This window comes from Nicotiana tabacum, chromosome 3, assembly GCF_000715075.1.
Source record: "Nicotiana tabacum cultivar K326 chromosome 3, ASM71507v2, whole genome shotgun sequence".
NCBI lineage: Eukaryota > Viridiplantae > Streptophyta > Magnoliopsida > Solanales > Solanaceae > Nicotiana > Nicotiana tabacum.
In genome coordinates, this window is record NC_134082.1 from 136,988,589 (window position 1) to 137,010,873 (window position 22,285).

Here is a 22,285-nt window from a genome sequence, read left to right on the forward strand (position 1 = left end):
AGAGTTGTCCTGTTGCTGAATATAAATATCAATACAATATATGAACAAATATAATCAATTGCAAAAGTCTAGAAGAAGAAAATCATGGGATAACTCTTGATTCCGTGTAATCACATACATATTAATTTAGAAAAGGTAACCCGTGCACAAATTATTTCGCATTCACGCAAGGTCCGGGAAGTGATGTAGGCAGTATATCCTAATATAAGCATTAATGGTTGATTTCACGGTTCGAACCCGTAACCGATATATTACACGAAAACAACTTTAGTTTTGCTCCAAACTCCCTTCTAAATAGCCCTTTCATTTAATCCTGAAGTAATAAAATTTCGCAAGAGTATTCTATCTACCGGAAAATATGTGGTTTACTTGTTCCTAAAATCAACAAAATCTGTAGTTTTTAATGATTAAAGATGACAAATATGTTTAAGAGTGAGCCTTACTTTTCTATTGGCATTTCTAATAATGTAATATCTTTATTTTTTTAAAATTCTTTCTTGAACTCCATATTTAATTAGTGGCTGGCCATTGCTTTTTACAACTAACCAAAAGTTGACGTTTAAGCTGATAAAGACTGTTCATCTTTAATGTCAACCTATATTTCTTTATTTCAAACGAAAAAATGCTGCACATTTTTTTTTTGTAAAATAAAAATCTAGGCATGAATATTAAGGATCCTTCTTAGTTTCGACCTTTATCTAATGAAATGGTCAGTCCACCGAATTGATTGAGTCAGGGCGAAAATAATTTAATCGAAATAGAAGAAATCCATTAACTTTAATTTGGTAACCAGTTACAATGAGATCTAACGTGTATAATAACAATTAACCAACGATTAGTTAATGTTTAATAAAATGGTGATTAATTAGTTAAGCTGTTGTTCGATCTGGTTGTTATGTTTGCAACGTAAATTAGAAAGAAATTCAAGACAATAAAAAATTAAGGAACAGAAGGAAAAACAAAGGAAAACTAAAATAATATAGTAGAAAATTAGGACTGTTATCTTTTCAGCTTTGCTAGCATCAACCAACCGATGAAAAAGATAAAATACCCAACTTTGTTCTTTTTTTTTTTTTCAAAAAGTATTTCTCTTCTATTTTCTACTTATATTTAAATAATTCTCTAATTCTGTTTACTTGTTGTCTCTTTCTTCTTTTCTCTGACACCATCTTCCAAACAGTGGAGAAACAGAAACAGAGATATTGTCAAATGGTGCTTAGTATTTTTCATCAAAAACTATCAAATCAACTTTCCGTGAAAACGACCCTGACTGTAGAATAATTCCACAATTTGCTAGGTGTAAAAGAAAACAACAAAATAAAATAGAAAGTTATTTTGGTCATAATATGTAAATAAATTAGTGTATACTATTATTATTATTGTTATTATTATTATTATTATTATTATTATTATTATTATTATTATTATATTAATGCATGACTATATTCTCAACCTAATCCTTCGTTTTGTTGTGAAAACCAAAGGTTAAGGAACATTCATAAGAATCAAGACACAGACTGACAGACTGTAAATGGGGACCATAGCTAACCCATAAACATCCAACAATATTTTAACTCTAAAAATAGCATAGAAAAAAACATTAATGCATGAGACAAAAAACAATTAGACCCATAATATATACGCCCTCCTTATCATTCATGTTCCATTGACTACTCATCATCAGCTTCATTTCAATTCACAGAATGTGATTATTGAATAATGCACCAAAATATGCTTACCCTTTACTTCTTTTTCAAGAATGCAACCCTTAAAAATGTGATATATCATATTTATATACACTTAGTTTGACATTTTAAGCATAATTTTGAGGTTGGGGTTGAGTAGAATGGGTACAATTGATGAAGTGGCGCGAGAGGCTGGAGGCTGTGAAGAGAGAATTTTAGTGTCGGTGAGGCTAAGGCCTTTGAATAATAAGGAGATTTTCAGAAATGATGTTTCAGATTGGGAGTGTATTAATGACACTACCATTATTTACAAGAATGTTAATCTTTCTGTGTCTGAACGCTCAATGTATCCCTCTGCCTATAGCTTTGGTAAGTCTTTAGGAATTTGATGATTTATTTCTTCACATTATTCCTAATTTTAAGTCTGAATTTTTTGTTCAATTTTGCTATTCTGTGATCTCTGGTAGAGTCTAATTTACTTGGAGGTCTTGTAATTTTCTTTTTCTTATACTTGTTGCTTGTTCATTCATTATTTAGTGAAATTTTGTTCAGCAACTCATGTTGTTAAAATCTGCTTCCTCTATTTTATTTGCATTATCTCTTTAATCAGAGAATTCTGTAATGAGGCTCTTTCAAGTTTATTTTTATTAATTGTTATTTAAGTTCTACTGTGTTTTCTAGCCGAGGGTCTACGGAAACAGTCTCTCTACCCTTCTAGAGTGTAGGGGGAAGGCTGCATACATTTTACCCTCCCAGACTCCACTTGTGGAAATCACTGGGTTTGTTGTTGTTGTTGTAAGTTCTACTGTGTAAATTCAGGAAAGAAAGCTTTTTGCAGCCTAAAAAAATCTGCTTTACCATTTTAAGATATTACCAATTGCTATTTTTATGGCTTGCATACTATAACTATGATTCTCTCAGTTGACATTGTTCTGTTTTTTTTTTTGGTTATAATTTTGCTTCCAGACAGGGTATTTAGGCCTAATTGCTCCACAAGACAGGTATATGAAGAAGCAGCTAAAGATGTTGCTCTTTCGGTCGTTAGCGGATTCAATTGTGAGTAAGAAAAACATTTTCTTTCTTTAGTCCATCTCCTATATTTTTTTTATCTGAAACAATTTATGTATTTGCTAGCAAGCGTTTTCGCATATGGCCAAACAAGCAGTGGAAAGACATTTACTATGACTGGTATAACTGAATATGCAATAGCAGACATCTATGACTACATTCAGAAGGTAAACTCATTACTTTGAGATCACTTGTTTATAGTGTCTGCATTCCTTATCTCCAAGGCTTTTTCTCTTGCTTACTGATTATCCAGTTATACTACTACTTGTAGCACGCCGAGAGAGATTTTATCTTGAAGTTCTCTGCTATGGAGATTTACAATGAATCTGTCCGCGATCTCCTAAGTGCAGATAGTACTCCTCTTAGACTTCTAGATGACCCTGAGGTTAGTTATCTTCTCTGATCAACAAATGTTTAGTGTTCCTTTTTCTTTCTCGTCTTCTTTTTCCCTTTAAAATCTCATAAAGCAACTTTGACAGAGAGGGACAATTGTTGAGAAACTCACAGAGGAAACATTGAGGGACTGGAACCATGTGATTCAGCTCCTTTCTATTTGCGAAGGTAAGAGATAAAAGATTAGCTTTTGCTTCCAAAAGGCATCTCTGATTTTGAATTTAATTTAGTGCTGAAACGAAATTTTGCCTGAAAAGAGTGGAATGGATACAGAGGAGGGTTGGAAGAGTAGTTGATTGATATTGATTGAACTTTTGCAGCTCAGAGACAGATTGGGGAGACTGCACTAAATGAGACCAGCTCCAGATCTCACCAAATTATCAGACTGGTAAAATAACTTAATATTACTCTTGTGCAATTGGCTAACAAGTTATTAATTATAAAATATTACAGTTTTGACACATTACTTATTGCAGACAATTGAAAGTTCTGCTCGTGAGTATTTAGGCAGGGACAACTCCAGTACTCTTTCAGCTACTGTGGTATGAAAATGTGTCTCCAGAAGATAGTTGCTACTTAGTGTTGTCTTGTTGGTACATCATACTAATAACAGCTTTCTTTTTCACCGGGGAAACACAGAATTTTGTTGATTTAGCTGGAAGTGAGCGTGCATCTCAGTCCTTGTCAGCTGGGGCAAGGCTGAAAGAGGGCTGTCACATAAATCGCAGCTTGCTGACCTTGGGCACTGTTATACGTAAGCTAAGGTTGTTTTAACTTTCTTGCTTCCCTTCTAAGTTAGTGCGATATGATTGTTGTAAGAGTTCGTTTTCTGGTGGAAACTTACTATTGGTCAATGACTGTGCTTCAATCTTGTAATGCTGGCACTTTAGAAAAAACAAGCCAGGCATTTCATTCAGCTGTGTATCATATAAGTCAGTTGAATCAATTGTGCAGTCCTTTTACATTGCCACTAATGCAAGTTGTTATATAATTTAATACAGCAAGAATAGGAATGGTCACATTCCTTTCCGAGATTCCAAGTTAACTCGGATATTGCAGCCGTCATTGGGTGGCAATGGCAGAACTGCCATCATCTGTACGATGAGCCCTGCACGAAGTCATGTTGAGCAATCAAGGAACACTCTTCTGTTTGCAAGTTGTGCAAAGGAAGTAACTACTACTGCCCAAGTGAACGTAGTCATGTCAGATAAAGTGTTAGTGAAGCATTTGCAGAGGGAGTTGGCGAGATTGGAGAGTGAGTTAAGGAGTCCTATACCTTCTTTATTCCCTTCAGATTATGAAGCATTACTGCGAGAGAAGAACAAGCAAATAGAACAGGTATTGCATCTTAATTCTCTTCTCTCACATGCTGAATTATGGTACCTCCCTTCCAAGTTTTGATATCCTATTTTTTTACTTGGAAACTTTCACTTGTTTCCTCACCCTAGAGAGGTGACAATTGTATTCTGTTGTATGGGAACTTCTACTCTATATGCGCGTGTGTGCGTGCGTATGTGTGTGAGAGAGAGAGAGAGGGAGAGAGAGAGAGAGAGAGAGAGCAATTGTCTGGCCCCATAACATGGCGACAGGTGTCAGCAAATTGGTATGATTGCAGTAAACAAAGATAAAAAGGTAATATGTAGAACTAAACAGGAATAATTGAAGCTACAAGAACTTTACAGAAGCAAACTTACAAATATTTGAAATTTTTTGCGCATGGAAGATGTAACCTTCACATAACTAGGGAGTCAATTTCTAGCCTTTTTCTTAAATTGAAAACGAGTAATATTTCGCATCTGACATGCTTTTTAAGTATCCTGCATCTTTATTGAATTGGATCAAAATCTTGTTTTCTTGGAAAATTTTACCTGGCTATTTTACAGCTGCCTACTGTTTAGACAGCTTGGACCGTCGATCATTTTGCCATCTCTTTTTGTAGATGGAGAAGGAAATAAAGGACTTGACTTTGCAGCGTGACATTGCTCAGACTCAAGTTAAAGAAATGCAACAAATGCTTGGAGATGATGCAAGTTTATTGATGCAGGTACATATGCTACTTAGACTGCTAATTTGTGTCTATGTATTTACGCTTTCAATGCTAAAGGCACTTTGCACTACAGGTTGGTTTTGGAAACTACCCAAATCTGCGTGTGCGGAGATCACCAGATTATAGAAGCCGGATGCAAGTGTCCATATTGTCAGACACCCCATCTATCGATGCTGATGTTAGAACATGTTCAGATGGACATAGCAGGAGTAGCTCTGAGGACCAAATTATACGCGTGCCAGAGTTTGAAGAGAACTTTCTCCATAAAAGTTCATCTCCAAGGTTGTTAGCCGGCAGTTCAAATTATAGTGAAAGTGATTCATGTGAAGGATGGGATGAGATTGAAAAACAAAGTAATGGAACTTCAGAAGACCTATTCAAGGAAGTTCATTGCATTGAAACCGAGGAATCAAGTGTGAAGGGAAAACAAGAATCCAATTTTCCATCTCCCGAAGAAAGCAGTAGATTTCCAGCTGAAATGACAGCAGAATATGGAGACAGAGCTAATAAGGAAACAATATCACCTCCGGCTGATGACCATAGAAGATCAGTACCCCCTTCACTCAAGGAAGATGGAGAATTGACATTGTTACCCTGTAAAGAAGAGCACGGATTTGTTGCATTACCATCTTTTGAGGAAGAAAGGAAATCTAATGAAGATGCATTGTCACTTCCCTCAAAGGATCTCCAAACCCTTGAATCAGCAAAATTCAGTGACAGTAGAAAGTCAGTACCATTGCCACTGAAGGAAGAAAAAGCAGAGAAAGAAGAGAAAGAGCTGGTGTGCACATTTGACGTTCCTTCTCCAGCAAATTTATCCTCACCATGTGAGCTCATTGGCGAATCACCATGCTCAAGAAACTTGAAATTGTGTAGAAGTAGAAGCTGTAAAGCTAGCCTAATGGCTGACGTATCCTCATATTTTGAGGAACTTGCCACAGCTGAAATTACTCCGCCATCTGTGTCAGAAAGAAATTTCAGTGCAAGACCAAAGGGTTGGGAAATCAAAATATCTCCCCTGAACTTTACCTCTGATGTGGGGGACTCTCCAGAGAAGGACTCCACCGTTTATGGCGAGGTTGCTATCAATATTGGGCTTGAAGTGTCAAAAGGGGAAGATACAACTTATGAAAATGTCATGGATGTAGATGATACTTGTGATTCAGGGAGCAGTGAGAAAGATGAACTTCAACCTGAAAAGGAGGTTAGAGAATGCCCTGTGAGTAATTATCTTTTCTTCTCTCTCTACTAGTCATTTTAAGCATTCTGTCATATTTCTCTAGTCTTATCTGTTCATACTTTCAGTCATTCATGGAATTTCTACTGTAGGATGATGAATTTATATGCTTGTTTTTTTTTAATTACCATTCTTCTATCCCTTACTGAAAATTTCCAGCTCTTTTAGAATACAAGCTCCACCTAGGTTTGATAATTATAATGTCCCGAGATTTTCACATAAACATTGTTCTTTCATGGTTGATATTCATGGAATGAAAAGGTTAAGTGTATCAGAGTTTTATATGTGAATGTTTTGACTGAAAAAGAAAAGAGGAAAACCCTTAAATTTGGGAAGTCGGATTACATTCCTTGGGCTTACACGCATTGTTTAAATGGTATCAGATAACATTTCCTTAATTTATGACTAATATGTGCTTGTTGTATATAACAGGTTCATGAGGCTGAACCAGAGCATCATAAACTGTCAAAGTGTGTCAGAGATGTCGGTCTGGATCCAATAGAAGATGAACTTAAAAGTCTTTCCAGCTGGACCTCAGAGTTCAAGATACTACAGAAAGAGATTATGGAACTTTGGCATGTTTGCAACATTTCCCTCGTACACAGAACATATTTCTTCCTTCTTTTCCAAGGTGATGATCCTAAGGACGCTGTATATATGGAGGTCGAGATCAGAAGACTGACCTTCCTCAACGACATATATACACGTGGAGAGAAAACTGTGGTCAATGGAAGGACTTTGTCCCTTGCACAAAGGTAAGAATCACATCCGGCTCTGAAAACATTAAACAATTGTAAAGAAAAAAGGAAAGACAATCATTCCTTAAGTATATTTATATGTACACATGCACTATCCTTGTACCTAAAAGCATGATAACCGGTCATGTCTTTGCATTTAATGGACCAGTCTTGTACTTGGTATGTTGAATGCAAAAGCAAAAGATGCTAGATAGTACGAACAAAAATTTGGACTAATTAAAAACTTGTTTGATCTGGAAAACAGCATGAAAGACCTTCGGCAAGAGAGACGGATGTTGCGCAGGCAAATGCTGAGGAAGCTAACAGAAGAAGATCGAGAAAGCCTGTACCTAAAGTGGGGCATTCGGATCAATAGCAAACTTAGGAGGTTACAATTGGCTCAGCGTTTGTGGAAAAAGACAGATGATATGAACCACATTGCAGATAGTGCTTACCTGATAGCAAAATTAACCGGATTGATGAAGCCAGGGCAGGCTCCCAAGGAGATGTTTGGTCTTGATTTTTCACCTAGACCATCTAAAACTTATAGCTTCACACGTAGCTTGATATCTTCTCTCTTGTAAAAAGTCAGGTCAATAATTGAGTTGGAAACATTTGGTGTTCTGATTTTTAACTGTTAGTGAGTTTGAGTTTTCTTTGTTTGTTTGTTTTTTGGATGGTGATCACTGGTGAGATTCTGATTGTAATTGGTTTTGTAGAATTGTAGGAGTCCCAATTTGATCTACTGAATGTAAAAAGAGTGTAACATACCTACATCATATATATAGACTGGCTATTCCTCAACTATGTCATTAAAAAGAAGGGTTATAGTGAAGCTTTTCTAATCCCTGTCCAAACTTTCTGTGCCGCTTTCTACTCAAGTAGTACTCCTTTGGCAAGGTCAAGCTCTCCATAGCTAATGGTACCATGTATAAGGACTTCCTTTCCGTGAGCAAGAATGTTTTGCATATTATCATTCTTAGGATCGTAAACAACAACTTTTTCCTTAGGATAGTCTATTATCAAAACTAATTCTCCATCTCCTGTCACTGTCATGAAAAATGGCACTAAAATTCCATAAGACAGATTTATTTCTAAATTCCTTATGAAAAATAAGGATGTCCATGATTCTTTTACTCCATATACTCTCATGGCTAATATTTCAACACCCCCCTTATCATCTTCGAGGCAAGCCATACTTAGACATTCATTTAAAACTCCTAAACTAACTATATCATTCTCTCCTTGATCACACTTAGCCTTAGGGACGGGAAACATGTGGAACTTTTCAGAGATAGGATCAAAACAAATCACTGTATTAGGAGGACCAAAACTATCCCAAATACTCTCGTCTTCACTGTCATCATCTTCACTAAAGTGGGGCTTTTTAACCCTTACCCAGTAGTGAAGTCGTCCATGCAATGTTGTAATCCCATCATACACAGAGTGGATATCATAAGGGAATTTGACTTGCCTCCATCTTTTGTCTTCAAGACCGGCAACTATAACAAACTCACCACCATAATCTAGGGTTTGTGTAACGATCCGACCGATCGTTTTGAGCTCTAGCGCGTCATTCGACAGTTTGAGGCCATGAGTAGCTTCTCTTCAGGTATTATAACTTGTACGTGTTGTCGGAATTGAATTCGGGAAGTTCGGAGTTGATTTGGAAAGAAAATTCTAATTTTAGAAGCTTTAAGTTGGAGGAATTGACTATAGTTTGACTTTTGAGTAAACGACCTCGGAGTCGGGATTTAAAGGTTCCAACAAGTTCGTATGATAATTTTGGACTTGGGCGTATGTCCGAATCGGGTTTCAGATAACCCGAGAGCGTTTCGGCACCTATTGTGGAAAGTTGGCATTTGGAAGGAATTCATAAATTTGGGTTGAAGTGCATTTCAATGTTATCGATGTCTGTTTGGGATTTCGAGTTTGGGAATAGTATTGGGAGCGTGTCCGAATATGGATTTGGAGGTCCGTAGGTCGTTTCGAGGTCATTTGGCGAAAGTTGGATATTTGAAGGTTTTTGGAAAGTTTGACCGGGAGTGAACTTTTTTATATCGGGGTCGGATTCCGATTCCGTAAGTTGGAGTAGGTCCGTAATATCAAATGTGACTTATGTGCAAAATTCGAGGTCAATCGGGCATGATTTGATAGGTTTCAACATCAAATGTAGAAGTTTGAAGTTCTAAAGTTCATTAAAGTTGAATTGGTGTGCGATTCGAGATTTCGACGTTGTTTGATGTGATTTGAGGCCTCGAGCAGGTCTATGTTATGTTTCGAAACTGGTTAGTGTGATTGGACGGGGTCCCGGGGGCCCCGAGTGTGTTTCACGATAGTTTCGGACAAAGTTTGGCTGAGTTGATGCTGCTAATATCTAGTTCCGGTTTTGTTTTTCACGAACGCGAAGGACTCCACGCGTTCGCGAAGAATTCAACGTATTCGCGAAGGGTCGCCTGGTCAAGCTACGCGTTTGCGAGCTGGGACTCGCGTTCGCGAAGTGTAATTTTGGATCTGGAGCTGGTATTGCTTCGCGAACGCGAGGGGCTTGCCGCGTTCGCGAAGGTCGGACTGGGCAGTGTTCCTTTAAATATCGGGAGTTTAGCTATTTTTATCTCATTTTTATCTCATTTTCTCCATGAGAGCCGACCTAGGAGCAATTTTGAAGCACCATTTTCATCATCAATCATGAGGTAAGTGATTTATACTAGTTGTGAGTTAAATACAAGGTTTATATATGGATTTAGACATGAAAATTGTAGAAATTTGGGATTTTGAAGAAAGACCTAGAAATTTATATTTTTGGATTTTGACCACGAAATTGGACATGAAATTTGGAATAAATTATATATTTGAGTTCGTGGTGTTATGGGTAAAGTTCATCTTCAAAATTTTTTGGAATCCGGGCACGTGGGCCCGAGGATGATTTTTATCGACTTTTCGAGCGGAGTTTGGAATTTGTTGTAAATTGGATTATAATAAGTATTTGAGTATATATTTATGAATTTTCACATTTATTGACTAGTTTTGGAGTGTTGGGCGTCGGTTGAGTTGTTGGAAAGGCTTGGGAGCCGGCTATGGAACTTCGGAGCGAGGTAAGTCTCTTTTCTAACCATGTAAGAGGGAATTGACCCCATAGGTGAACTGAATTCATGTGTGCTCTTATTTGCGGAGGCTACATATGCACGAGGTGACGAGAGTCCGTACGTAGCCACTAATTATGCCTATGTACGAGTAGTTTTAGGTTTACACCATGCCTTGCTGATACTGTTATTTGATTATGTTTATTTTTTCCTTGGAAATAGTTTAGATTGAGTATGCTTATTAATTGCCGTGAAAGAAGTTGAAAATTGAGGATTTCGAGATTTGAAAATTTTCATTTGAATTTTGTATTTCTGAAAAGACTTGAGAAAAATTATAATAACTTGAGAAATCTATGTTCAACCACGTCGCAAATATATTTCGCGAGCGGGGTAAATTTTCACTACTCTCATGGAAGCGGGCCGTTCGCCTCGGCAGGTTAATAGATGCATCTATGGTTCGTGCAATTTGACCCTCGGTAGTGCACAATTTATATTTATATATTGGATCGGGCCGTACAACCTCGACATGACTTGTGCATGATAACTCTTTGGAACTAATAATAATTGACATTCCTTCATTGGCTCGAGATATAAATTGTTGAATGATAAAAAAGAATTTGAGAATTTCTATTAGTAAAAGGGTTGTTGATTATTTCCGGTTATTGAATTTTCAGCTATATTATGTATTCCATGCTTAAATATAATATCAACATTTTATTGTTAGCCCATAGTAAGTATCGGAGTCGAGCCCTCGTCACTACTTCTACGAGGTTAGACTGGATACTTATTGGGTACGCGTTGATTTACGTACTCATATTTTACTTGCTGCATATTTTTGTGCAGGTACATATATGTCTAGTGGCCTTGTGGGCGTAGATGCATGGTTATTGCGGGGACTTAGGTGAGCTGCATCCTATGTTACGAGTCCGCGACACGCAGAGTCTCCTTCAGAGTTATTTATATTTTTCCTGTCTAACTTGTATTCCGGACAGATGCTGTATTTTATTTTATCTTCCTAGTTGATGCTCATGCACTTGTGACACCGGGTTTTGGGGGTACTTGAGTTGTTCAGTAGTATACTTGGGAAAATATTACCATTTACTCTATAAATATTATTTCTTATTATATAAATGAAGGAAAATTATGATTTCAAAATACTAATGAGTAATCAAGTTAATCAATTATTGTTGGCTTACCTGACAGCAGTGTTAGGCACCATCACGACTTTTAATAGATTTTGGATCGTGACAACATGGTATTAGAGCACTAAGTTCACTTAGGTCTCACGATTTATGAGCAAGTCTAGTAGAGTCTTGTGGATCGGTACAGAGACGTCTGTACTTATCTTCGAGAGGCTACAGGGCTGTTAGGAGCATTTCCCTTCTTGATTCCTCATCGTGCAATTTGATTTCTTTGAGGCTTATGCCTTTATTTCTTTCATATTCAATCTTATGCGACGGGAAGCGCTAGTTATCAATTGGGAATGAAGGAATTTTAATGGTACTACAGATGTGGTGCAGGATGTTTCTCCCTGCGTAATTACTTGGGCTATTATCATTGCCTTGCAGAAGGTTATTCTGTCATTTCAGCTCAGTATCTGTAATTCCTGTGGTTTTGAAGTTGGGCACTGGTTGTTATGATGATTCATGAGTCGTTATCGCACGATATGGGTGCAATGATAGGGTGCTTATTTACGTGCTGAGGTAGTGAATGACTTGAAAAGAGGTTTTACTCAGTGCATGATTTAGATATTCCGTATTTTATTTCCGGCAGAGGAATGACAATCAGACTACGAATGCTCAAGTTTGGGTCGATGGGGTTAATGAGACTTGGTATTTTTGAGAGTGGTGGAATTTTCATCTGTGATATGGTGTAGTTGTCCTTGTTGAATACGTTAAGTTCGCTAGTGTTATTATTTTCTTCAATTCGCCTCTAGGCAGAGTATTGTGAAGTAGTGCCGGTGAAACGGCTGCCAGAAATCGCAGTGTGCGGTGGTTCAAGATTGAATCGGTGTTACTGGTGGAGGGATCAAGGAAGATGATCTTCAGGGAGGTTTAGAGCTGGTGGCTATATGTTGGTTCAGGTGCTACAGAGATGGATTTTGATTTAAGGCAACAACTAGCAATGAAGGATAAGGAAGGACCTGCGGGAGGTGTCTTGCGGCGGTTAAATTTCTAGAAGTCCAAGTGTGATAAGTAGAAGTTGAGTAGTTTCTTAAAGGAGAGGGTTTGACTAAAGTGTGAGAGAAGCAGAGCAACAAAAGGGTTCTGTGGTAGGATAGCTACATGCTTTGGGGAAAGTTTAGAGTGATTTGGGATTCATGGTGGACTAATTTGGAATATTGACTACTATACTGAGGAAGATTGGATGTGTTAGGAAGGAGTTTGATTGATATGAAGAGAAATGCAACATGACTTCGGGTTGGAATGTATTGTCGCACTTTTACTACGGTCAATGGGGAGTGAACAAACTTATACAACTGGTGAATGAGCACGGGCTCAGGATGGTTTATTGATTTCGTAGTAATTGTACCCAGTGCAGCGTCGTTGGATGACATCGGCATGAAATTTCCACAGGTGGGTTATCTCCTGTGAGTAGGTTAGAAGTTGTGTAGTGTTGACAAAGCTTCTACGAAGAATTTTACCGGCTATCCCATAAGGGATCGAATATGTGAATGTGGCTAGCAATTCAGAGTGGTCATGAAAGGTTTAACAAAAAGATTTCGAGGAATTTGGCGGGTTGATTGTGCAAGATCATGTCAATGATGAAGAAGGAATCTTGGTGGGTTCCAGGGTTATGAAATGGTAGCTTCCAGCTAAGTGGGAAAGCCCTACCAGCTACGAATTGATTGCGTAATTGTCTACTTATGAAATTTCTGGTTATCGGTATATTGGTGGGTTATTACGACTAAGGAAAGAAAACATCAACGGTAATTTGGGCAAAGGACTTGAGGAATTTAGCCTAAATTTGGCCTTATCAATTCATGTTGAGGCTTTGGAAAGACTCAGAGGTTATGCTTCGTGTAGATGTGGTGTACAAGGAAAAGAATTCAGTCGGGTGCTTCCTTGAGAGGGTGTTCATATGCTAGCAGAGCCTTGGAGTTGATTATATTCGGGACCAAGTCGGAGTTGGTGACTCTCAACAACAGTCCTAGTGGATTCAAAAGTTAAAGTATGGTGCCTAAGGATTTCGAGTCCGTAGTATGGTTAAGTATCGAGCTTTTGCAGCAGGTTATGAAAGGGGCTTGGAGTGTTCTATGTTATCTTTGGTCTGCAGTGTAGCATTAGAGGAGTGGGAGAATATAACTTCGGAATCATAAGGAAATTATCATAATGGGTGTACTAGTTGAAGATGCGAATATGCGCACAAAGAGGGTGTGAAATGGTTCATGGGTTTTGAGATAGTGTGGTCTCGTGAAATGAGGTCCACTCAGGATGTGTGCCGATTTGGGTTCATTATGTTTTGAATGGAGATATTATTATTCCTAAGGCAAGTCTAGAGTAAATTAGAAGAAGTCGAATCGGTTAGCAATGGTTGAATTGACATAATGGTGGCAATGATCAGTTCTTTCAGCGTGTTAAGTTATTCATGTGATTGGTGGCGGTACGTGTAAGGCTTGACGACTGCCGTAGTTTGATTTGTTTGGATGTATTCGACTATAATCGCCTGTTATGTATAGATGGATCCCAGAAGAGTTATGGTGGTTTAGACCACAACTTGAGGTTCGTATTTTCTACGGTTACGGGAGTTCAGTTACGTGTTGCAATGGTTCTTTGAAATGAGTTAAGTGTTCTATATGATGAAGTGTCTATTCTATTAGTGGTTCAGGAGTTGTGATGAAATTCTTGTACTTTTGCGTTGGCATGTTAGGTGTAGTGAACAATATGAGAATTGGAAGTTGAGGATCAAGGTTGCAGTTTGGTGTTGGCAAGAATATCACGAGCTCGGATGAGCAAGAAAGGATTCAAATGGTTAGAGTAAGCTGGTATTGTCTTTAGGGTCACCTGAGATCGGTGTCCTATGTAAGAGACTTTTCATAATGATTGCGGATTCTTGATTTGCCTACAACATTAGTGTGGCCGGTGGTATGGATGTGCAGACTTGTTACTTGGTGCGGAAGGTTGTGGGAGCGTGTCCCACGAGAAGATTCTATAAGTGTGACATGTAGTCGCTTGATTGATTAAAGATTTAAAACCAAGCGGGGGGATTTTGGTACCACCACTAATGTGAGAGTTTAGGCCTGAAAGGCGCTCTATTCATTTGGTTGTGAATTGTGGAAGTTTGTTCTGGATTCGATGGCTATTCTTATGTTTCATGAATAGGTCGTTGTGGGTCCTTAAGAGGTTATTTGCCCAAGCATGGTATGATCAGAATCATCTTGAGGTCTGTGGATGGATTTAAATGTGAATGTGGGCTCTATGTCAGGCCAGATGTGTTCATTTTAGCATAGCGTTCCTTATGGAGGAGTATTCGGATGTTGGATGTTATTTCATCGTCGGCTATTTCATGTAATACTATATTGTGTCGTGTGAGTTGTGAAATGACTTGATAAATTTGCACATCTATTGAGGTTTCACATAGTGATGTTGTTATGTGAGAAGGATGGCTCTCGAGATGTAGATCATATATCGCACTGTAGTCGTGCTCGAGTTTTGTAGCGTATGGAACTATCTGTCTCCCCAGGGACGGTATTACGCACTTGGCGTTCTTGTGGTTGAATTTTCGGGTATTTCGTAGTTATGAGCATTTTAGCTTGGTAAGTATTTCCTTATAGATTATTATATGTGGATCGGGTGGCACGCCGCCACGGGTATGTTGTTGGGATTGGGTGGCACGCTGCTACGGGTAACATGGTTGGATCAGGTTGCACGCTGCAACGGTATCGTGTGTGGATCCGGTTGCATGCGGCAACAGTGTGATGTTGAGTACAACTCCACATATCTATCCTTGTGTGTTTGTTTTTTTTTTCTTGGGAAGGTTCATAACATCCTTTCGGTTGTTTAATTAGTTACGTGGGTTGAGTGGTTCTTTCCAGAGTTCGTTTTCCCTTATGTATTACATTCAATTTTGTATCTTGTTGGCACATTGTGCCATCATATGAGACTTTTGGTAGTATTTGATGTGGCTTATTGCCTGAGAAGATTATACTAGGTGAGACAAGATTATTAGATTTATGATCAGTGCGATTGGGTTTATATAAGGCATATTTAAGGACAAATATCATTATTCAGCTAAGAAGGAGGTAATGGTTCTTGTCAAGCGGATAGACTCAATGATTTGTTGACTCGACAGTTGGTTATGAATTTCTACACATCTTTTCCATCGAGGTAGAATTGCAAGAGTTGGATCAGGACTAATGTGTGACATGAGGTGTGTTATGGGCATCAAATTTGAGTTTCGACTATTGTTATTGGAGGATGTTATTATGGTCATGTGAATTAGATGGTACATGGTGTGAATTCAGCAAAAGTATGCAATTATCTATTGGTGCATCATGTAGTGTTTGATATGGTGTTCGTATGTTGGAAACATGCCTGGTAGAGAATTTCGGATGTTCGAATTTGGCTCTAAGGTTTTTGTTTAAATAAACGAGAGAATCTTCAGATTGGCCCGAGCTAATGTGCTCAACTGAGTTGTGGTAGCATGGGTAGGTGCATGAGGTGTTAAATAGTGATTTCAGACAACTCCAGAGCAGTTCTTAGCATTTTCGAGGACGGGCATATGTTTAAGTGGGAGTGAATGTAATGACCTGACCAGTCATTTTGAGCTCTAGCACGTCGTTCGGCAGTTTGAGGCCATGATTAGCTTCACTTCAGGTATTATGACTTGTACATGTGGTTGGAATTGAATTTCGGGAAGTTCAGAGTTGATTTGGAAAGAAAATTCTAATTTCGGAAGCTTTAAGTTGGAGGAATTGACTAAGATTTGACTTTTGAGTAAACGACCTCGGAATCGGAATTTGAAGGTTGCAAAAGGTTCGAATGATGATTTTGGACTTGGGAGTATGTCCGGATCGGGGTTTAGATGACCCAGGAGCGTTTCGGCACCTATTGTGAAAAGTTGACATTTTGGAAGGATTTCATAAATTTGGGAATAGCTATCCGTTTGTGATTCTGAGTTTGGGAATAGCTCCATATGGTGATTCTAGTATTGGGAGCGCATCCGGATATGGGTTTGGAGGTTCGTATGTCGTTTCGGGGTCATTTGGCGAAAGTTAGAAATTTGAAGGTTTTTGGAAAGTTTGACCGGGAGTGGCCTCTTTGATATCGAAGTTGGATTCCTATTCCGTAAGTTGGAGTAGGTTCGTAATGTCAAATGTGACTTGTGTGCAAAATTCGAGGTCAATCGAGCGTGATTTGATAGGTTTCGACATTTTATGTATAAGTTTGAAGTTCTAAAGTTCATTAAGCTTGAATTGGGGTGCGATTTGTGATTTCGACGTTGTTTGATGTGATTTGAGGCCTCGAGCAGGTCCGTGTTATGTTTTGAAATTAGTTGGTGTGATTGGACGGGGTCCCGCGGGCCCCAAGTGTGTTTCGGGATAGTTTCAGACCAAGTTTGGCAAGTTATTGCTGCTGATATCTGGTACTGGTTTTATTCTTCGCGACTAGGAAGGAGTTCTCACGTTCGCAAAGAAGAATTTGTTGGATGCTGATTTTGTGCTTCGCTTTCGCGGTTGGGTCATCACGTTCGCGAAGGGGAAACTGAGCCTATGGGATTTTTAGCCTTCGCGTTCACGAAGGGTGCAACGCATTCGCGAAGGGTCACCTGGTTAAGCTACGCGTTCATGAGCTGGGACTCACTTTTGTGAAGGGTAATTTTGAAACTAGAGGTGGTAGTGCTTCGCGAACGCGAGGGGCTTGCCGCGTTCACGAAGAAGGTCAGATTGGGCAGTGTTCTTTTAAAAATCAGGAGTTTGGCCATTTTATCTCATTTTCTCCATGGGAGCCGACCTAGGAGTAATTTTTTAGCACCATTTTCATCATCAATCATGAGGTAAGTGATTTTTACTAGGTGTTAGTTAAATACAAGGTTTATATAAGGATGTAGATATGAAAATTTATAGAAATTTGTGATTTTGAAGAAAGACCTAGAAATTAATATTTTTGGATTTTGACCACGAAATTGGATATGAAATTTGGAATAAATTATATATTTGAGTTCGTGGTGTTATGGTTAAAGTTCATCTTCGAAAATTTTCGAAATCCTGGCACGTGGGCCCGAGGGTGATTTTTATCGACTTTTCGAGCGGAGTTGAGAATTTGTTTAAATAGGATTATAATGAGTATTAGAGTATATATTTATGGATTTGCACATTTATTGACTAGTTTTGGAGAGTTGGGAGTCGATTGAGTTGTGGGAAAGGCTTGGGAGCCGGCTATGGAACTTCGGAGCGAGGTAAGTCTCTTTTCTAACCTTGTAAGAGGGAATTAACCCCCTAGGTGAATTGAATTCATGTGTGCTCTTATTTGCGGGGGCTACATACGCACGAGGTGACGAGAGCCCGTACGTAGTGATACTTGTGCAAGTTTCAAAAAGTTGATCGAAGCCTACCCTGCACTACTATTGAGTAGCGAGAGAGGGTCGAAACACCTTTTACCCGATTTAGGGACGGGATCGATTTCCACAGAGAGCTAGATGTTGGAGTCGGGTATCTATCTAATTTAAAGTTGGGTATGTGTTCCAAATTACACTTCTAAACATTTTTGGGTTTTTTGTTTTACTTCTACTTTTATCAAACTACAATAGTAAATTAAACTAGAATAAGCTAAGAGTAAAATGTTACGGGTTGTTCAAATGGTTTAAAATGCACTAGGGTAGTGACTTTTGCCTAGGTGGTCAATTGACGGATACTTGAGTCTAAGTCATGATTGACATATTTGGGGAGTATGATATAACCGTTGCACGATTTTACCCACTCTACACCTCTCGGTGATTCAAGTGATTTTGCTCGAATTGACTTTCTCAAGACCAATTGGGTATGCAAATTTGCACAAGCAATCAAGGTTCAAGTCGGGTATTACTCTCTCGAAGTTTAACCCTTTAATTGGGACTATCAATCTCTTGAGTACGCCCCAATTCCTTGTTGGACCAATTTCAGAGACTCAAGTTCTCTTTCTCAAGAAAAGCTCAAGTCAACTAAACACAAACTAGTGTTTGCAACCACTAATTTAGCAATTAAACATGAAATTAACCCAAATATCAAACACCCATAGTCAATCTAGCCCTAAAACACAAGACCCATCAATTACCCACACTAGGGTTGAGCCACAACCCTAGCTTATAGGTTTAGCTACTCATAATTAAATAAGAAAAGCAAAAAATAGATGAAGAAAAACTCATATTAATTAATTACTAAGATAAACAAGAAGATTCAATGTTGAAATGTAAATAAAATTGCCCAAAATAGTTAAAATGTTCGAACCCACGAGCGCAGCTCTCAGCTAAAACTATGTGATGACCTAAAAATGAAAAAAGAAGCTATTTATACTAAGCTAAAAAATCTGGACAAAAATACCCCTGCGGGGCTAGTGCGGATCGCACAAAATCACGTGCGGCCTCACTAAGGCTCTAGACTTGAAAATCGAACTCTCTGAACTGGGGCAATATGGACCGCATTGGCTTCAATCTCCGAAAATAACAACTCTCTGATCTTTGGTTGTGAGAACTGCACTAAATCGAGTGCGGCCGCAGTAACTTCAGTGCGGGCCGTATTGCCTGATTTGCCTGAGTTGCATACTCTCTGAACCTCACTTGTGCGGACCGCACAGAATGGTGTGCGGCCGCACTGGCTTTGTTTTGCCTGAGCTTTGTCTTGCCTTGATACTTGTGCAAGTTTCACTCCTTTTTGAACTGATCTTTGGCATCTTGCCACTTTGTTGATTAAACCTGCAATCAAGCACAACTTGTGAGCCTTTGGGACTATTTTGTACACATTTCTAATCAAAACTTAAGCAAGAAGGAGTATAAAATGTAGCAAAATCCCTAGTTATCACGTAACTACTAATTATACCTATGTCCGGGTAGTTTTAGGTTTACATTATGCCTTGTTGATACCGTTATTTAATTATGTTTATTTTTTTGTCTTGGAAAGAGTTGAGATTGAGTATGATTATTAATTGTCGTGAAAAGAGTTGAAAATTGAGGATTTCGAGAATTGATAGTTTTCATTTAAATTTCGTATTTTTGAAAAGACTTGAGAGATCTATGTTCACCCGTGTCGCAAATATATTCCGCGCGCGTAGTAAATTTTCACTACTCTCATGGGAGCAGGCCGTTCGCCTCAGAAGGTTAATAGATGCATCTATGGTTCGTGCCGTTCAACCCTCGGCAGTGCACAATTTATATTTATATGTCGGATCAGGCCGTATGACCTCGGCATGACTTGCGCATGATAACTCTTTGGAACTAATAATAATTGACATTGCTTCATTGGCTCGAGATATAAATTGTTAAATGATGAAAAAGAATTTGGGAATTTCTATTAGTAAAAGGACTGTCGATTATTTTCGGTTATTGAAATTTCAGTTATATTATGTATTCCATGCTTAAATATAATATCAACATTTTATTGTTAGCCCATAGTAAGTGTTGGAGCCGATCCCTTGTCACTACTTATTAGATGTTAGACTGGATACTTACGGGGTATGCGTTGATTTACATACTCATATTACACTTGCTGCATATTATTGTGCAGGTACATATATGTCTAGTGGCTTTGTGGGCGTAGAGGTGTGGTTATTGCGGGAACTTAGGTGAGTTGCATCCTATATTACGCGTCCGCAACACGCAGAGTCTCCTTTAAAGTTATTTATATTTTTCCTCTCTAATTTATATTCCGAACAGATGTTGTATTTTATTTTATCTTCCTAGTTGATGCTCATGCACTTCTGATACCGGGTTTTGGGGATACTTGAATTGTTCAGTAGTATAGTTGGGAAAATATTACCACTTACTCTGTAAATATTATTTCTTATTATATAATTGAAGGAAAATTATGATTTCAAAATACTAATGAGTAATCAAGTTAATCAATTATTGTTGACTTGCCTGACAATGGTGTTAGGCGCCATCACGAACTTTAATAGATTTTGGGTCGTGACAGTTTGATGTTGCATAATCAGCACTACCTTGTAAATATTCTTGGAGGAGTCGAAACAAAGTCCCTTTGTGTATAGTAGCCATCCTCGTTCAAGAGGTCAAGATCAAGAACTTTGGTATAAAATCGGGAAGTAGGATTCCGCAAGTCAATATGCTCCTTCAGACTAATCAGAATAAGACCATGACAAGAACCTAAAAGCATACAAGTTCCTGTAAAAATCTCATCATCCCTTATCATGAAAGGAAACTTGAGCTCTTTCAAAGTGGGTTGTTGGTTTATGAATTGGAAGCCGCTCGACTCTGAACAATCTTTTTTGTGCTCTGAATAACGTTTAACCACCATGGTGATCACACCTTGTCGTCGTTGATTCGAGAGCTGAAATTTTGGGCTTGAAATCCAAGAACACACGGGGCTTAGAAACACACTTGAATTGTAACAAAGATTTCAGGGTAAATTTGAGAGAGTACTTATAGAGACAGGGGTGTAAAACTGCACCAAATCGAAAAATAAAATCAAACCCATGAAAACATCCAATTAGGTTTGGTTTGATTTGGTTTAGAATTGAGTAAAAAAATCCAAACCAAACCGACAAATAAATATATAATTTTATATATGCTTTTAAGACTTTATATATAATTTATTTTTACAAAAGTCTAAAAATATTTGGGATTCTCTTATGGGATGTAATATTTAATAGAATACAAAGTGCTCCATTTTTATTAACTTTAAATAATGTGTTGTGTTGTGTCACGATCCGAATTTCCCACCGTTGGGACCGTGATGACGCCTAACATTGAACCCGCTAGGTACGCCAACGTTATTGATTATTTTACCTTTTTACTTTATCTTTTTACAATTAACAAGTTAGCATAACATAAACAACAGAATAAAATGCGGAAGAACGTAATCTAACAATTTAACTTAATACAAATACGAATCCATAGTAATACTCTACCCAGAACTGGTGTCACAATGTCACGGACTGTGTACGAATACTATAAACAATGGTTTGAACAAGGAAAATATACATCTGTCTCTGAAATAAGTAAAAACAGAATGGAAATATGACAGGAAAGGGGACGCCAAGGCCTGCGGACGCCTGCAGGACTACCTCGGGTCTCCACGGGACTGAAGGCAGCAACCTCGAACTACGGTCCGTAGGGTCCAGTACCTGGATCTGCACAAAAGAGTGCAGAGTGTAGTATCATTACAACCGACCCCATGTACTGAGTAAGTGTCGAGCCTAACCTCGGCGAAGTAGTGACAAGGCTAGGACGCGACAACCACATAAACCTGTGCAATTAAATCATATACGAGAAGCAATAATAACAAGAATGAAACATAATAAGACATGAAAAGGGGGAACATGCTGAGGAGGATATTAGGTTATGACAATGATAAAGTAAAGTGACAAGGTAAATATCAAACTTGAAGCAATGAAAATAATAACACAGAAACAGGTGCACGGCATCACCCTTCGTGCTTTTACTCTCGTCCTCACCATAGAAATCAACAGAATCGGCACGACATCACCCTTCGTTCTTTTACTCTCTCATAATCATGGCACGACATCACCCTTCGTGCTTTTAATTTCATTTATATGGCACGGTATCACCTTTCGTGCATTAACACTCACAATATCGGCACGGCATCACCCTTCATGCATTAACACTCACTCACAATCTCATGCACAACATCACCCTTCGTGCTTTATACTCTTCCTTACCCAAACAAATACAATGATAACATCCCGGCAAGGGAACCAACAATAGAAACATCAATAGAAATAATACTGTCCCTGTTGATACCCAATTTTCCCTATAATATTTTTAAAATGCATATATACTTTTAGAACTACGAATTAGCATCAATTGGTATTTTTCTATAATTTTATATTTTTTAATCAATTTATCTCAATATTTTATTCATATAA

At 38.2% G+C, this 22,285-nt stretch overlaps 2 protein-coding genes across 2 annotated transcripts; one reads left to right on the plus strand and one right to left on the minus strand.

Moving 5' to 3' along the window:
* The first annotated feature begins 1,584 nt into the window (after nt 1–1,584).
* On the plus strand, nt 1,585–7,971 carry LOC107802542 (kinesin-like protein KIN-7E). Its single transcript, XM_016626056.2, has 13 exons — nt 1,585–2,054; nt 2,652–2,741; nt 2,820–2,920; nt 3,025–3,138; nt 3,233–3,314; nt 3,467–3,534; nt 3,623–3,688; nt 3,786–3,910; nt 4,148–4,484; nt 5,086–5,190; nt 5,267–6,412; nt 6,863–7,185; nt 7,433–7,971. Exons 1-13 carry the CDS (start codon nt 1,847–1,849, stop codon nt 7,749–7,751), a joined length of 3,084 nt encoding a protein of 1,027 aa, XP_016481542.1. The 5' UTR covers nt 1,585–1,846; the 3' UTR covers nt 7,752–7,971.
* Nucleotides 7,972–8,040: 69 nt separating this feature from the next.
* On the minus strand, nt 8,041–20,694 carry LOC142177462 (F-box protein CPR1-like). The gene is made up of 2 exons (XM_075246228.1): nt 20,556–20,694; nt 8,041–8,669 (listed from the first exon to the last, which is right to left on the minus strand). The coding sequence occupies exons 1-2, from the start codon at nt 20,692–20,694 to the stop codon at nt 8,041–8,043; spliced, it is 768 nt and encodes a 255-aa protein (XP_075102329.1).
* Nucleotides 20,695–22,285: the final 1,591 nt, after the last annotated feature.

Excerpts from the sequence above, each read along its gene's own strand:
- LOC107802542 (XM_016626056.2), top strand. The coding sequence starts at position 1,847 with ATGGGTACAATTGATGAAGTGGCGCGAGAGGCTGGAGGCTGTGAAGAG. Across the intron at positions 2,055-2,651 it reads TCCCTCTGCCTATAGCTTTG|ACAGGGTATTTAGGCCTAAT; the intron begins GTAAGTCTTTAG and ends TTTTGCTTCCAG. Across the intron at positions 7,186-7,432 it reads ACTTTGTCCCTTGCACAAAG|CATGAAAGACCTTCGGCAAG; the intron begins GTAAGAATCACA and ends TCTGGAAAACAG.
- LOC142177462 (XM_075246228.1), bottom strand. The coding sequence starts at position 20,694 with ATGGTGGTTAAACGTTATTCAGAGCACAAAAAAGATTGTTCAGAGTCG. Across the intron at positions 8,670-20,555 it reads TGAGATTTTTACAGGAACTT|TTGCCGGTCTTGAAGACAAA; the intron begins GTATGCTTTTAG and ends AGTTTGTTATAG.